The sequence below is a fragment of the Hippocampus comes genome, unplaced genomic scaffold, assembly GCF_001891065.2.
Source record: "Hippocampus comes isolate QL1 unplaced genomic scaffold, H_comes_QL1_v1.1 scaffold98, whole genome shotgun sequence".
Taxonomy (NCBI): Eukaryota; Metazoa; Chordata; class Actinopteri; order Syngnathiformes; family Syngnathidae; genus Hippocampus; species Hippocampus comes.
The window spans coordinates 310,345-324,268 of record NW_017804832.1 but is presented as its reverse complement, the minus strand read 5'-3'; the positions used below and the strand labels follow the sequence as shown (position 1 = coordinate 324,268).

The 13,924-nt window shown below is 41.0% G+C and overlaps 3 protein-coding genes across 3 annotated transcripts in view; 1 reads left to right on the top strand and 2 right to left on the bottom strand.

Annotated features, from left to right (window-relative positions):
• Positions 1-922: 922 nt before the first annotated feature.
• smim10l3 (small integral membrane protein 10 like 3) lies at positions 923-3,818 on the bottom strand. Its single transcript, XM_019868729.1, has 2 exons — positions 3,390-3,818; positions 923-1,709 (listed from the first exon to the last, which is right to left on the bottom strand). Exons 1-2 carry the CDS (start codon positions 3,567-3,569, stop codon positions 1,689-1,691), a joined length of 201 nt encoding a protein of 66 aa, XP_019724288.1. The 5' UTR covers positions 3,570-3,818; the 3' UTR covers positions 923-1,688.
• Positions 3,819-5,216: 1,398 nt separating this feature from the next.
• On the top strand, positions 5,217-11,596 carry LOC109515160 (ras-related C3 botulinum toxin substrate 1-like). Its single transcript, XM_019868767.1, has 6 exons — positions 5,217-5,553; positions 7,542-7,613; positions 8,557-8,674; positions 8,756-8,818; positions 9,604-9,763; positions 10,328-11,596. The coding sequence occupies exons 1-6, from the start codon at positions 5,519-5,521 to the stop codon at positions 10,456-10,458; spliced, it is 579 nt and encodes a 192-aa protein (XP_019724326.1). The 5' UTR covers positions 5,217-5,518; the 3' UTR covers positions 10,459-11,596.
• A 382-nt stretch (positions 11,597-11,978) lies between these two features.
• LOC109515153 (serine/threonine-protein kinase 19) overlaps positions 11,979-13,924 on the bottom strand; it is a 4,614-nt gene continuing 2,668 nt past the window's right edge. Inside the window, exons 6-7 of the mRNA XM_019868754.1 lie at positions 13,098-13,245; positions 11,979-12,180 (exon numbers count right to left, since the gene is read on the bottom strand). Of these exons, the coding sequence (XP_019724313.1) occupies positions 12,135-12,180; positions 13,098-13,245 (194 nt within the window). The 3' untranslated portion in view covers positions 11,979-12,134. The remainder of the gene's footprint in view (positions 12,181-13,097; positions 13,246-13,924) is intronic.

The following is a 13,924-nucleotide window of genomic DNA, read 5'->3' as shown; positions in this document are numbered from 1 at the left end:
CAACATGTAGCCCAGCGGCAAAATGTACAAGGGTTTCAATACGAAGCCTTTCTGTGACTCTTCCAGTCTTGCTGATGAGCTTTTGGTGACTCTTAGAGCTAAAGAGAAGTCTCCAGGTTCAAGAGCAGGGATGGCTAACTGGCAGCCTGCACAATTGAAAAAAAAACATTTTGGGAACAAAAATGTTTTTTTTCCCACAAACCCAAGAAATTCTTCAAAAAACACTGATGAACAGTCAATGTTTTCACCAAGAAAAACAATAGGAAATTGTGGGAGCGGGGGGGGGGAATCCCCCCCAAAACCAGCAAAAAATCCAAAATGTGAAAAAATATTGAGCGGAAAAAAAAGAACAAATAGCTGCAAATATGCGAATCCATGGGTGCAATCACCACTAGATGACAGACACATTTTGTTGTGTTTATATTTGGGGGGGGGGGGGGATTTGGAATGAAAAGCAGGACAAAGTCCCACAAAAAAAGAATTTATTTTTGTGGTTGGGAGGGAATGTACAAAATGAGTTTTTTGCATTTAATTTCGGATTCTTGTTCGGCAGTTTTGTGTCGCCTTTGAATGCAAATATTTACACCAGAGAGCCATTTATGCTGGTGAGAAAAAAATTAATCACAGTATGTGGTTATTTTGTTGTTTGCTTCAAACATTTTGTTGGTGTTTTAGTGAATCATTTATATACGTTGTCGATCTCTGTCAACTTTGGGCCTGTGAAGCCCTTCGAGACACTTTTGAGCACTTTTAAAGACTCCTCAATTCCAGTCAACTTGACTCTGTTGCAACTTGCTGATGACTTCATACTCTTAAAACTCAGTGGCTACTTCCTTGTTAAAGCCTAATACTGTAGATCATTTTTTCAACGTTGGCTTTGTGTCATGATGTCAATACGTCAACAGCAAGATGAAGAGGACTATTTCAATTTGAATTCTGATTGATCCAGGACAGACATTTAATGGTTCATTCGAAGATCAAATACCATTTCCGAATTTTGCTGTTTGAGAACAGCAAGTTGTGCAAAAAGTATTGGGACTAAACAGTTAGACGCACAGAACACACATGCCAGAAACTGCCACTGCACTTTGGATTTCAAAAGTTTACAGAAAGTCAAATGAAGTTCACCTGTAAAAAGAGAGGCACACAGGCTGCCCCGCGTGTTTCGTGAAAGAGTCACTGCTTGATACAGTTCAGTTGTATTTAACTTTTAAGTTCCTTTAGTTACATTTTACTAACTAGTTTTTTTCCCCCTATATTTAAGTACAGGTTTAATGTTCGACCTGCATAATGTTACAGTGGCCAGTGTCATAGTGCATTTTAGGTTCCCCTTGAAATTTCACCCAAAAGTCCAATATCCCAAACTTTTTTTTTTTTAAATTATGTATGTGTGTTGATAATGGATGATCATACATTGACATCCAAAGAACAAAAGGCAGTGTCGCGCCAGAGGTGGGAAAAAAAAACGGAGCAGCTCCTGAATCTCAAACGGGATCCTTCGTCCCCACTCACGAGTCATCTCCAGGCACGCCACCGTGAGCGTCCTCCCCAAAAAGGCACTGGACTCGCGGCGTAAGGGCGAGAGGAAAGGTTGCCTGCTGCCTTGGTCAGCCATCTGGTGGCGAGCGCATCCTCCTCCTCATCAGGAAGCTCGGCGTTCGGTCCAAGCAGAGTCATGGACGCCACCGTCAGTGGATCTCAATGTGGACCTGACAATACATGAGTAATGGGAAGGAAACTAAACGGTTTGGACTTCACTTCCACCATTGTAACTTGAAACACTCACATCTTAAATGTCATTAATCCGTTCCTGCCCGCCATAAAAGACCAACAACGTAATGTTTATAACAACAAAACAGGCACTCTATGGCAGGAGTCCCCAACCGCCGGTCCGCGGACCGGTACCGGTCCGCAGAGCATTTGGTACCAGGCTGCACAGAAAGAACTTGCCTTAATTTCGTTTTATTTATTTCGGAAGACGAAAGATGTTTTATTTTGAAAAATTACCGTATTCTCCGTTACATCCGTCTGTGTCACGCTTGACACACGTCAAGCCACGCTTCTCCGTCACGTGACCGATTACGCTAAAAACAAAACGCCAGAGCTCGCAAAATGAGTAAAAAAACTGCTGGAGATCGCAAATGATGGCGGCCTTAAAAGTACGTTCAAGACAACTGGATGAAAGTTATGGCTGAATATTCTGAGATCGCCACAGTAGCACTGTTGCTATTTCCGACATGCTACCTGTGTGAGGTGGGGGTTTTCTGCAGCAACAGCGACTAAAACAAAATTACGAAGTAGATTGAACATAAAACACACATTTGAGGTGTCATTGTCTCCTATTACCCTGAGATGGGACCGTCTGGTTGCAGAAAATCAAGCTCGGGGCTGTGGTGAGTCATCATTTTCATGCACTTTGAATTTGCATTGTATCGTATTTTGAAGGCATTAAACATTAACATAGCAATCAGAGTGTTGCGGCCAGATTAGACGCTCCTTGTATTTATTATTATATTTCAAAAACACCACAGTTTTCATGCAGCTCATACCATATTATTTTGTTGTATTATTTCCGCCACACCTTAAATGCCGGTCCCTGAAAATATTGTCTGACATAAACCGGTCCGTGGGGCAAAAAAGGTTGGGGACCCCTGCTCTATGGTATTGTACTTCATAAAAACATAGTTACACTAACGTGATTAAAGAGGATGTACAGATATTAAACACTTTGTGCATCATCATTTCATGCAATGTGCGGCTTGGCAAAGCAAGAGCCAATATTAGATGCGACGGTATGATAACTGTGACTAATGTCGCAGTAACACAGTAGTATAATTACACCTCTAAAATCACCTTTTTTTTTTAAGTTTTGGGGAAATTAAAACAGCTTTTATCCCATTGAACACAATGTATTTTATCCCATCCATCCATTCTCTAATCCGCTTCTGCTCACAAGGGTCGCGGACTTTCTGGAGCCTATCGCAGCTGTCTTCGGGCAGTAGGCGGCAGACACCTTGAACTGGTTGAGGTATTTTATTTGTAAACAAAATACTGAATATTTGGTATAGAACAAATGTGTACCATGTTCAGTATATATAAGTAAAAAAACTTTCACATTCTTCTTCTTTTTAGTAAGTGTCCTTGGGGCTACCCAGCACTTGCAGGCACCATTTTTCCACTTCTTTTCAACATGATTCCCTTGCAAAAGAAATTCTGAATCTCAAAGGGACTCATCCTGACTAGCTAAAGGTAAAGAAAGACGAAATGAAGCAAAATCATTTTAAAAAAACATGTAAAACCACTCTCGCAAAATACCGTAAGCATTGTTTTAACCTTTGATGGATACAAATGAATGAACTGTTTTCTGCTGTTGTGTCCATTTGACGTACCTGAAGTCTGACATTAAACATCATCGAAGCGACAAGATAGATGTAGGGGAATCGGATACGTAGTCGCCAGGCCAAATCGAAGAATATCAACAAAGTCCTGGTCAGGCCTTTAGAAAACACTCCGTAGGTGCGCCCCGCGGTGCCCGAGAAGCGGAGCACCAAGTGAGACAGCCCCGTCATAGAGACCAACGAGTTAGCCCCCGGGGCTCACTCGGCGGGCACAGCACGGAAAGAAGAGACGGCTCGGGAGCGACGATTCATGACTTATCCCGACGCCGAATGACACCTACGTGCAACTGTTGACACCGGCTTTGTTTGACTTGTTGTGTTGGCGGCAGTGCTCCACCCTAACCGCTGCCTTTCTTTCTATTCCTCCTAAATGGTGTTGTTGTCATTCAGGGGGACTGAAAATGCAGGGACATGATTATTTTACCCCTGAGTTTAGACTGTCAGGCGAAAAGACGCCACGAAACTATTCATGCTGACTAATTTTCCATTTTGTAACGTTTCTCTTGACTTCTGCACTTCAAGCAAATGTATCTTTATTTAATTAGTTATTTATTTTGTTCATTGAGATTTCATCTTAAATGTGTTGCCCAATCTACTCAGGGCCTTCACAACTAGTAGAGCTAGCCAATGTGCAGTAACATAAGCATTATTTTTAGCAATTTGACTTTTTCCTTTCACCAGTTAGATTTTAAATTCATCCTGACAGGGCCAGAGTGCTGGCCCTCGACAACGCCACAATTTTCAACGTCTGATTCGTTGGTCAGAGTAAAACTTGTTGCTGCCAATTTCGACATGAGTGGCCGCACACAGTATTGCTGAACCCCGCTATTCACGTCCACCCGTAAATAGCCAAAATATGGATGGAATTGACTCGCATTATAAATGCACAGATTTTTTTTAACACAAAAAGTAATTGAATGGGGATAAAACTACAAGTGGCTGCCAAAAGTAAATAAATAAATAAACAAAAAAAGTCTCGCCCCCCCAAAAAAATCTGCAAATAAATAAAACAGCCGTCGCTGTGTGGGTTTCCACTGTACGTTTTATAAGCAGCATTAGTACTGCATAAAACGTAGTTTATATAAATGTGTTGTGTTTTTGGTAATTAGATACATACTGATTCTAAACTGTTCCAGTTGATGTACATGGCACAGTTGCCTGCAGTTATGTTGCATTGTATAGGTTTGATTGTTCATATAATTGCAAGATGCAACATGATGGTGATCATTTTTAGAAGGTCCTTATGTGATCCGTATTCGCTTCTCTCAGCTGTCACTGTGCGAAAGGTGGGCTGCACCCTGAACAGGTTGTCAGCCATTTTTCAATAAACTGTCTTAACTGTGTCCGCAGCTCAAAAGACTCCACTTTCACATCATTTGCTGTGCTTTGGTGCACAATTCAAACAGCAGCCATCGAAATAAGTCTCAATAAACATTCGCTGAAATATAACGGAAAGACAAAAGAAATCGTAAGTTTGTTTGTGACTTCCTGGAATATGGAAACAACCTGAAAGACAAAATTCCGGTTACTAAACATGTGTCAATCGGAAAAGGATGCGCTGGTGTGACGTCATGTGCTACACATGAAGTCGTCCGCCTGGCATTTTTCTTCTGCACCTTTACGCACCCCTAATCTAAAATTACGCTTTTGTTCAAAATACTAGCGCACATTAAAATGTTATATTAATAATGAAACCCTCGCATTTAGTCGAGAGGAAGAATTATTTCCAAGACAACAAGTCGTGGGCGGAACACTCCAGTAGCCCGGATGTATCAACTGGTGGCGGTAGCGGAATTGGTTTTTTTCCGCCCCCCTCCTCTCCTCTCCCCTCCTTCTTCTCAGGGGTGGTGGCTGCTGTTTTGCTTCGTTAGCTTCCCGTTCGACAGCATGGGAATGTAAGCGAGGAATCTCCCGAATCAAAGTTGCGTCAAAGTGCTCCATAAGTTGAAGCAACTTCGCCAACAGCATCTTTCCGAATCCCCGGAGCACTTGGACCGGCTGGAGCGAAGCTTGCAGTGGATTTGAGCGGCCAAGCCATAGTGGACAAAGGGAAGACTTGCGAGCTAACGTCGGCTAGCTCCCGGGGCAAACCTTAGCATTCCACCATCTAGTGCGGCGCAATGCAGGCCATCAAGTGTGTCGTTGTCGGGGACGGGTGAGTCAATTGAGGGCGAGCCATTTTCTCTCTCTCTCTCTCTCTCTCTCTCTCTCTCTCTCTCTCTCTCTCTCTCTCTCTCTCTCTCTATATATATATACATACACACATATATAACCGAAACGTAGATTAACCAAGCGATTGCGTCAACGTACGGGTTCAACATTTAAAGCCTCTTTCGTGGTTCCCCAACTTGGCTGTTGAAGTAGTTTGATCTTAAAAGTTAGCTCGTTGGTATTATCAAATTAATGCGTTTCGATAACTGATTACAAATACTACATTTGCCGAGCCAAGCCGCTACTCAAATTGCACTCTGGAGTCGTTATTGTCTCGCTTTTACTTTAGATTTGCAAGCCTTGTCGGCCACCGTATGTTTGCATTCCTTCCCTTTGGTTGCGATATGTCAGAACGCGTGGGAGCTTGCGCACGCGCCCCTTATTCTGGGTGTGGTGGTGGTGGATGCCACAGCAGCAGAGTCATATGTGGATCTGCTGCTGCCTTTCTTCCTTCCTTCCTTTTCACCTTGATTTTTGACACAGCGGCCGCCCACCTCGGCAGCATGTACGCGAGACGTTGGAAATTTCCCATTTTGAGATGAGCCACTTACTTGCGATTACACCGTTTGCTGGTTGGCTTTTGTCATTTTTCCTATAGGAAGTAAAACCAAACTGTTACATGTTCAAACTGTTATCACGAGTCAAAAAGAAAACGACTAATAAGCCATAATCGTACAGGTTGTTTAAAACTGACAAGTAGAAAGCAAAGGTATCCAATGGACAAACTAAAAATGAGGTGAAAAAAAGGTAATTGCCCTTTCAGGATATTTGACCGACAGAAAACAGTAGACTGACAGTAAACAAGTTGTCCTGGTCATTAGTGAAAGTTCGCTACTGTCCAGTAAACCTGAAACAGAGTAACCATACCCTGCTTTTGAAGATGCCTGACATTACTTTTGTAAATCACCTTTGGAAGCTGACAATCTGTAACCATTATAAAACATTTCTCGGCATGTTGTTAATGGTCCAACAAGAGGAAAGCAAAGTTACCCTCTATAAAGCAGAATTACTGTAAAGGAAAACTACACCCACTTTGAGGATGATCCGCGTTATTGTATCTGTCTAGACCAGTGGTTTTTAACCTTGTTAGAGGTACCGAAACCAACTGGTTCATTTTCACATTCACCGAACCCTTCATGAGTGCAAAATAAAAATGTGATTTATTTATTTATTTTTACGAATTCAAGACGTTAAAAAACACATTTACTAAAAACAGGAAAAAAATTCAATAAAATTTCAAGACATCAGGGGTTTTTTTTTAATTGTGCACAAAATGAATCAACCACTGATGGCCAAGCAGGCGTGTCATAAATAATTGACATTTTGAGTCAGGTGTGTCTTGACCTCCATGGCAGAGGCTCCGTCGAACCCCTGAGACCGATTCACCGAACCCCTGGGGTTTGATCGAACGCAGGTGAAGAACCACTGTAGTTCTATTATTGCTCTGGAAGGTGGGGCAAATCCATGCTGAGTGGGGGCAGTATTAACGCTCTTTTATGATCAGAAGGGGAGGGGGGATATCCCAGAAGGGGAAATTTTGAAAATAGTTTTGTCAATTAAAAATCCATTAAATTGAAAACAAAGTCCTGAAATATGTTCCAGGTGATCATTTTACCATTACAAAAGCTTTATTTCACTGTGTCAATTGTTATTAACTGTCAAACAAGTGGAATGCTAAGTTCCACTTGTTTGATAGTTCATCATGATACACTAAAAGTAAAGCTACTCTCCATTTGGGTTTGCCTGGCAGATTAAAAAAACAGACTTGACATCGGTCTTGTTGATGTTTTTTTTTTTTTTTTTTAAAGACACTTTTTTTTTTCAACTCCGCTGAGTTTGCAAGTCCAGCAGATGGATTATATTGTGTCTGTCTGAATCGTTAAGTGTCCAGCACAGTTGAACATTGGTTGCTTTTCTCCGTCCTCCCCGCAGAGCCGTGGGTAAGACCTGCCTGCTCATCAGCTACACCACCAATGCCTTTCCCGGAGAGTACATCCCCACTGTGTGAGTAGTTGTTGTCCTCTTCCTCCTCATTACCGCCACAGCCCTCCCATTACTGCATTTGTGGCCAGAGATAAGGCGGCCTGACAAGATGCAAATCTCTCGCGCTCGCCCAACTTTTCTGATCATTTTCCAACCTTCCAGGGTGGTGCTTGAAATTCAGGAAATTGTAGATTCACCCCCCAATTATTTCTCAAGGTTTGGAAATTCCTTGAATTGGATCAGTTGGAGAAAGTTTCCATGATGCTCGCTGACTGAATAGTTTGCTTGTGAAATCTTAAGCAAAAAAAAATTCTAACAATAAAGACGCTGAGAGTATGTCAGCATGTTCTTGAGTGTAGAAACTAAACTTCCTGAATGTATAAGTGCAAAAGGACGGCAATTTTAAGACAAAAGATTCTAGATTTTTGTCATGTATGTGATGAATTGTGACTTTTGGAAGAATTTTTTTCCAAAAGAGAAAAAAAGACTGCATATCTAGTTTTGCATGCCTTTTATTTTATAATATATATTTATGTAATAGTGTTAATGTTTATCATCAAGCTCCATTTTTGTCTGAATAATCACTGGAATAATCGATAAAATATTTGATTCTAAAACTACAGAGTTTTGAGTATGTACAAGTACATTTGAATAAATGGGAATATTGTGGATTTTTGGGAGGTTCGGGCGTTCAGTCATTCAATTCCAAAAAAAATGAAGCTCAAATCGATTTATTCCACTCAGAATGATTTTTACTTTTTGACGCTTGTAGTTTACCAGCCCACATAAATCCCAAGCCCATGCGACAACATGTGACTGAAATCAACTAATCTGTTCTTAGGGTGTCACAGAGAGGGAAAGCAAGTGAAAGGTCAACAAGGCCTAATCTAACAATCTCCAAAAAAAATCGGATTTGACTAAAGGTTGAATGAGTTTTTGACAAATATTTGCGCACTTCTCTCAGCTTTGACAATTACTCCGCCAATGTGATGGTGGATGGCAAGCCGGTGAACCTGGGCCTTTGGGATACGGCAGGACAGGAGGACTACGATCGACTGCGCCCGCTCTCCTACCCTCAGACGGTAGCCACCAGAGCATCACACTCGCACAACCACGTTTGCGTTTTGCACTCTGACCATAAGTGTTTCTGCCCCACCCGCTAGGATGTTTTCCTCATCTGCTTTTCGCTCGTGAGTCCAGCCTCCTTTGAAAACGTCCGTGCCAAGGTGAGTCAGTAGGGTACCACCTGGATCAGTTTTGGGACCCATCAAAAAACAAAACAAAACCCACAAAAAAAAAAAAAACATTGCGTGTTTATTTTTTGCAGGATATGTGCTACTATTTATTTATTTTGTTGTGCATTGAGCAAATATTTGTAGGTATAAGTGAGCTGAAGAAAGTCTGCCACGCGAGTGGGGGGTGCACATTTTATGTAATTTGATACCTTTACTTGTGGGCAAGGGGAGCTAAAGTCGCAAATGCACTGCCATCGTGTATTGTACAGGAAGAACATTCAAATAGAAAATGAGAACATGCACAAGAAGCTACCGTAGGTCACAACTCACACTCGATATAAGGCACGGTGTTTATTCAAAGGGACAACGTAATATTATTGTGGTCCAGTGTTATCATTTGTGTGCACTGAACTCCTGATCCGTGCACTGGCATCGGGGTTTTAGTTAGTTTTTGTTTCATTTTGAATCGATTTTAATTTGTTTTCAGAACAGGTTTATTGGGCATTTTTAGTTTTTATTTTAAAAAATGTTTTGTTTTATTTATTTAGTTTATTAATAGAGGGAGTATGCAAGTTAAGAAAAAAAGGGTCACTTTGTAAGAATGAACCCAAAAATCTCATGTATGATACTGACAAAGGAGAAAAGTCAGGGCATTTTAGCTATAATCTAGTCACTTTTCTAACTTCAGTTAGCTTGGGTTTTTATTATATTTTGTTCACGATTCAAGTGTAGTTCTTTTGTCAGTTTACGTAAACTCTGATAACCTTGACCGGCAGTGGTACCCTGAGGTGAGACACCATTGTCCCAACACCCCCATCATCCTGGTGGGCACCAAATTGGATCTGAGAGATGACAAGGACACCATGGAGAAGCTGAAGGAGAAGAAACTGGCTCCAATAACTTATCCCCAAGGCCTGGCCATGGCCAAAGAAATTGGTACGCAACTTCCTTTAACCTCCGTCATTGTTTTTCCAAAGTCCAAGTGGAGGTTTTGCAAATGTTTCATTTCAGTTCATTACAAAGCCCGTCAGTATGCCTTCATAAAGGACTGCGGAAATTAGAATACTTACTGTTGAGATGTTGAAATCGGAGGACTTGGTCAATTTGAAGTAACACAACGGCCCTCAAGATTAATCGATGATCAAAATAGCTGTCGGCGTATGTCATAAGTGATTAGTCGTCAATTAATTGATTCATTGTTGCATCGGACTGGAACAGATTTTGGCATTACAATTCCATTTCAATGGGGAAAATTAATTTGACATGACAAAGCTGAGTTATGAATAAATGTAACTCACGACAAGGTCCCGCTGTATTAAATATTAATTGTCAACAGCGGCAGATGACGTCGGTTGCACCACGGCGCGCTGTTGTTTTGCATTTTTGCCTGGCATTGACGCTTTTCATATATGTCACGTCAAAGTGGAGTATGCGGGGTCCCAATCGAACGCCCAGGTATCAAATGTTTGACGCCCACCCCAAACATCTGTAACCACTCAGGTTCCGTCAAGTACCTGGAGTGCTCCGCCCTGACCCAGCGCGGCCTTAAAACGGTGTTCGACGAGGCCATCCGTGCCGTCCTGTGCCCGCCGCCCGTCAAGAAGAAGGGCAAGAAGTGCAGCCTCCTCTAAGAGTGGTCCTCGTACCAGCGGAAGGGCCGGGAGAAACGACGCCAGTATACCTACCCACCAAAATAACAATGTACTTTTTGCTTCCTGTAAAACGTAGCTGCAGCGGTTCTCCCGACTATCCCCCCCCTTCCTCATTATAACATTGAAAGGATTGTAACGTTGTGTACTGTAAAGACAAGAATGAAAATGTCGAACTTCATTGAGGCCTTAAGTTAGATCCATTTGCCCCACTCTCATTTTGTTTACAGTCTGGGTTCTTGTCAGTAGGACTCGCATTTCAAAATGCACCCTTCCGGAAATGCGTCCACGCTGCTATTTGTTTGCTCCCACAATCGATCGTTCGCAAATCCCTCACCAGCAGTTACATTTTTATTTTGTTTTTTTAACACCGACAGTGCTATTAACCCTCAAACACTCCTAAAACCATCCGGGCAAAGCATTTTCTTCCCCCTCTCCCCAGACATGTCTTAAACTATGTCACAATGTAGATTTTTGGAACAGTTGGTGGCGGGGAACAAGAGCACCATTGATGCTCCTTGGGCATTTATCAGCAATTTTTTTTTTTTTTACTCCTTTGTTTATTTTGAAATCGCATCACTACTGGCGAAGTGAAGTCACTTAAGACGACGAGCATCTGTGCCTGTCAAACAAAGCTACTGTCGGTTCTGGCGTAGTAGATGGTGTACTCCTCTTTGTTATAATCATGTGATTTGATTTTTTTTTTTTTTTTGTATCTTACACTCCACTCACTGTATTGTTGGACTAACACTATGAATACGCTTTTATTATTTGTTTGTCACCTCTTTTACAGCTAACGCTACTTTAATTAATAACCTCCCGACCAAGCCTGTCTTTGTGTAATGACGCCGATGGCATGTATGTGCGACGTATACTGAAAAAAACCTTCAAATTAGGATCGCTGCATTTTTTTTGTTTGCCTCTTTACAAAATGTATTTAAACTACTAGTACAAGGAGTTAAAGAACACATTGCTCATCTGTTGTTTTTTTTTCTATTCAGACATCAAGCTGTGCTTTAATTCAAGCCAATGTCATTGTGACTCCTTTTACGAATACAAAGCTATTGTCACTTTTTTTTTTTTGTTTTTGAAAAAGCCAATAAATTTCAATAAAATTGAACCCGGGTTGTGTGATCCATCATTTTCATCGACCGACACTGACACTTATGACAAGAGCAAAAATTTGTAATGTATGCCCACATATTTTTCATTCATTGCCAGTATTAATATAAAGCATAATTTTTACCCCAAACTAAGATCCCCAAAAACTGTCATTTCGAACTCAATAAAAAAACAATTGTTTTACAAATGAAATAAAAATGCTCAGAAAGTGTGAGCGTGCCACTGTGTACGGTATGTTGGCGCTTTGCAAACTGCAAAACAATTACTACTTTCCTGTGAGCAATTTCATTACATTTTTGACTCAGCGATGCATATTCTCATTACTTACTGAAGCTTACGCTGAGCAGCAAGCTGCTGTGCCAAAAAACACCAGAAACAAATCATGCTCATGACTTTTATTACATAAATCAAAAACCTGACAAGGTCTAGAACAGTAAGTATATTTCATGAACCCACAGGGTTTTAAAAAGTTTTGCAGACATCACAAAACGATACAGAACCAAGATGAGCGGCTTTTTATTCTCCTCGTCACTACTTCAGGAGTCAACAAATCGTAATAAAGTTCCCGAAGTAGTTGGTATGCTAGAAGAGAGGGGAAAAAGAAGAAAAAAAAACAGTTGGGACGAATGTGAGACAGTGGAAGCAAACAGGTTGTATCCAATCCTCATGCAAATTTGTTTTCATTTAAATATAATTTTGCCCATAGTTAAAGAAGAGAATATTTATTCCAGCTCCTAAAACCTTTATGAACTGCACAAGCAATGATTTAATTAACATTAACATTATTGACGAGCAAAAGAAGTCGTTAACTATTGTGTAATATATACATTCTGTAAATTCTTTGATTCCACGTGGTGCCATAACACGAAATGGGAACGATTTTTTTTTAAATTAAATAAGGACTTCACAATCAGCTTAATACTTCAAGATATATGTATAAACGAAAATACTACATATTTTTTAAATGTTTAATTTATCGTGTAACGAATAAATATGAAACAAACAGTATATTATATTTTATAAAACAATTTTATTTGCACTAACCAGCTCAAATAACAGTAATAGTTTAGTGTTTCTTTGACGAATTTGCATAATACACAATATTAAAACAATGTATTTTTTACCATTTCATTTCAAATATCGTTCACTTTTTTTACTTACATCCCAACATATTATACTATAAAAATAATTTAACAATTTCATGGACCCTGATAACATGATAGCTGTCCACTGACGTAACCGCTGTCCCCGAAAGGGTTAAGCATGAGTATCTAGAAACGTGTTTCTTCAAAAAATTTGAATATTCATGACATTTTAACTACTATAAGAAGAAGAAAAAAATAATCTATGTTCTGTTTGACTTGTAAGACACCCCCCCACCACACCCCCCTCAAAATTAGACTTGAACTCCAAAGTGTTCCATTGCACAGATGTATGACATTCAGCATAAAAGGCGGTGAGACAGCAAGCAGGAAGATAAAAGACTGCCGTTTATTTACCTGTCCACCAGCTCGGCGCCGACGAGATCGTGGATGTGGTACTTGATGTGGAATTTCACTTGCGAGGTGGTCCGCCGCCCCTCAAGCTCGGCCTGTAACGCTTCTCCGTACCTGGACTTCTTCACCATGCTCAGCACGCCCTTCCGACCTGGTAGGCGGGCAAATGGTCACAGGGGGGTGATTGGGAGACAACGTTCTACCGTCGAACTGTACTGTCAAACTTTTCACCATGATGTCACGCATACTGCACTTCTTTTTTTTTCCCCTGCCACCATTAGCAAACTTCTCTACAGTAATCCCTCGCTTATCGTGGTTAATGGGGACCAAAACCACCCGCGATAAACGAAAATCCGCGAAGTAGCGTCCAATTAACATAAACAGGTTAAAAAAAAAAATTATGTCCGCAAACGGTCCGCGAGAAGCTGCAAAACAACAGCGAGTCACATAGAGCAACATATACAGTACTGCAGGGGTCCCCAACCTTTTTTGGCCCACGGACCGGTTTAAGTCAGACAATATTTTCAGGGACCGGCATTTAAGGTGTGGCGGATTAATACAACAAAATAATATGGTATGAGCTGCATGAAAACTGTGGTGTTTTCGAAATATAATAATAAACACAAGGAGCGTCTAATCTGGTCGCAACGCTCTTATCGCTCTGGTAATGTTTAATGCCTTCAAAATACGATACAACGCAAATTCAAAGTGCATGAAAATGACGACTCACCACAGCCCCGAGCTTGATTTTCTGCAATCAGACAGTCCCATCTCGGGGCAATAGGAGACAATGACACCTCAAGTGTGTGGTTTATGTCCAGTCTACTTCG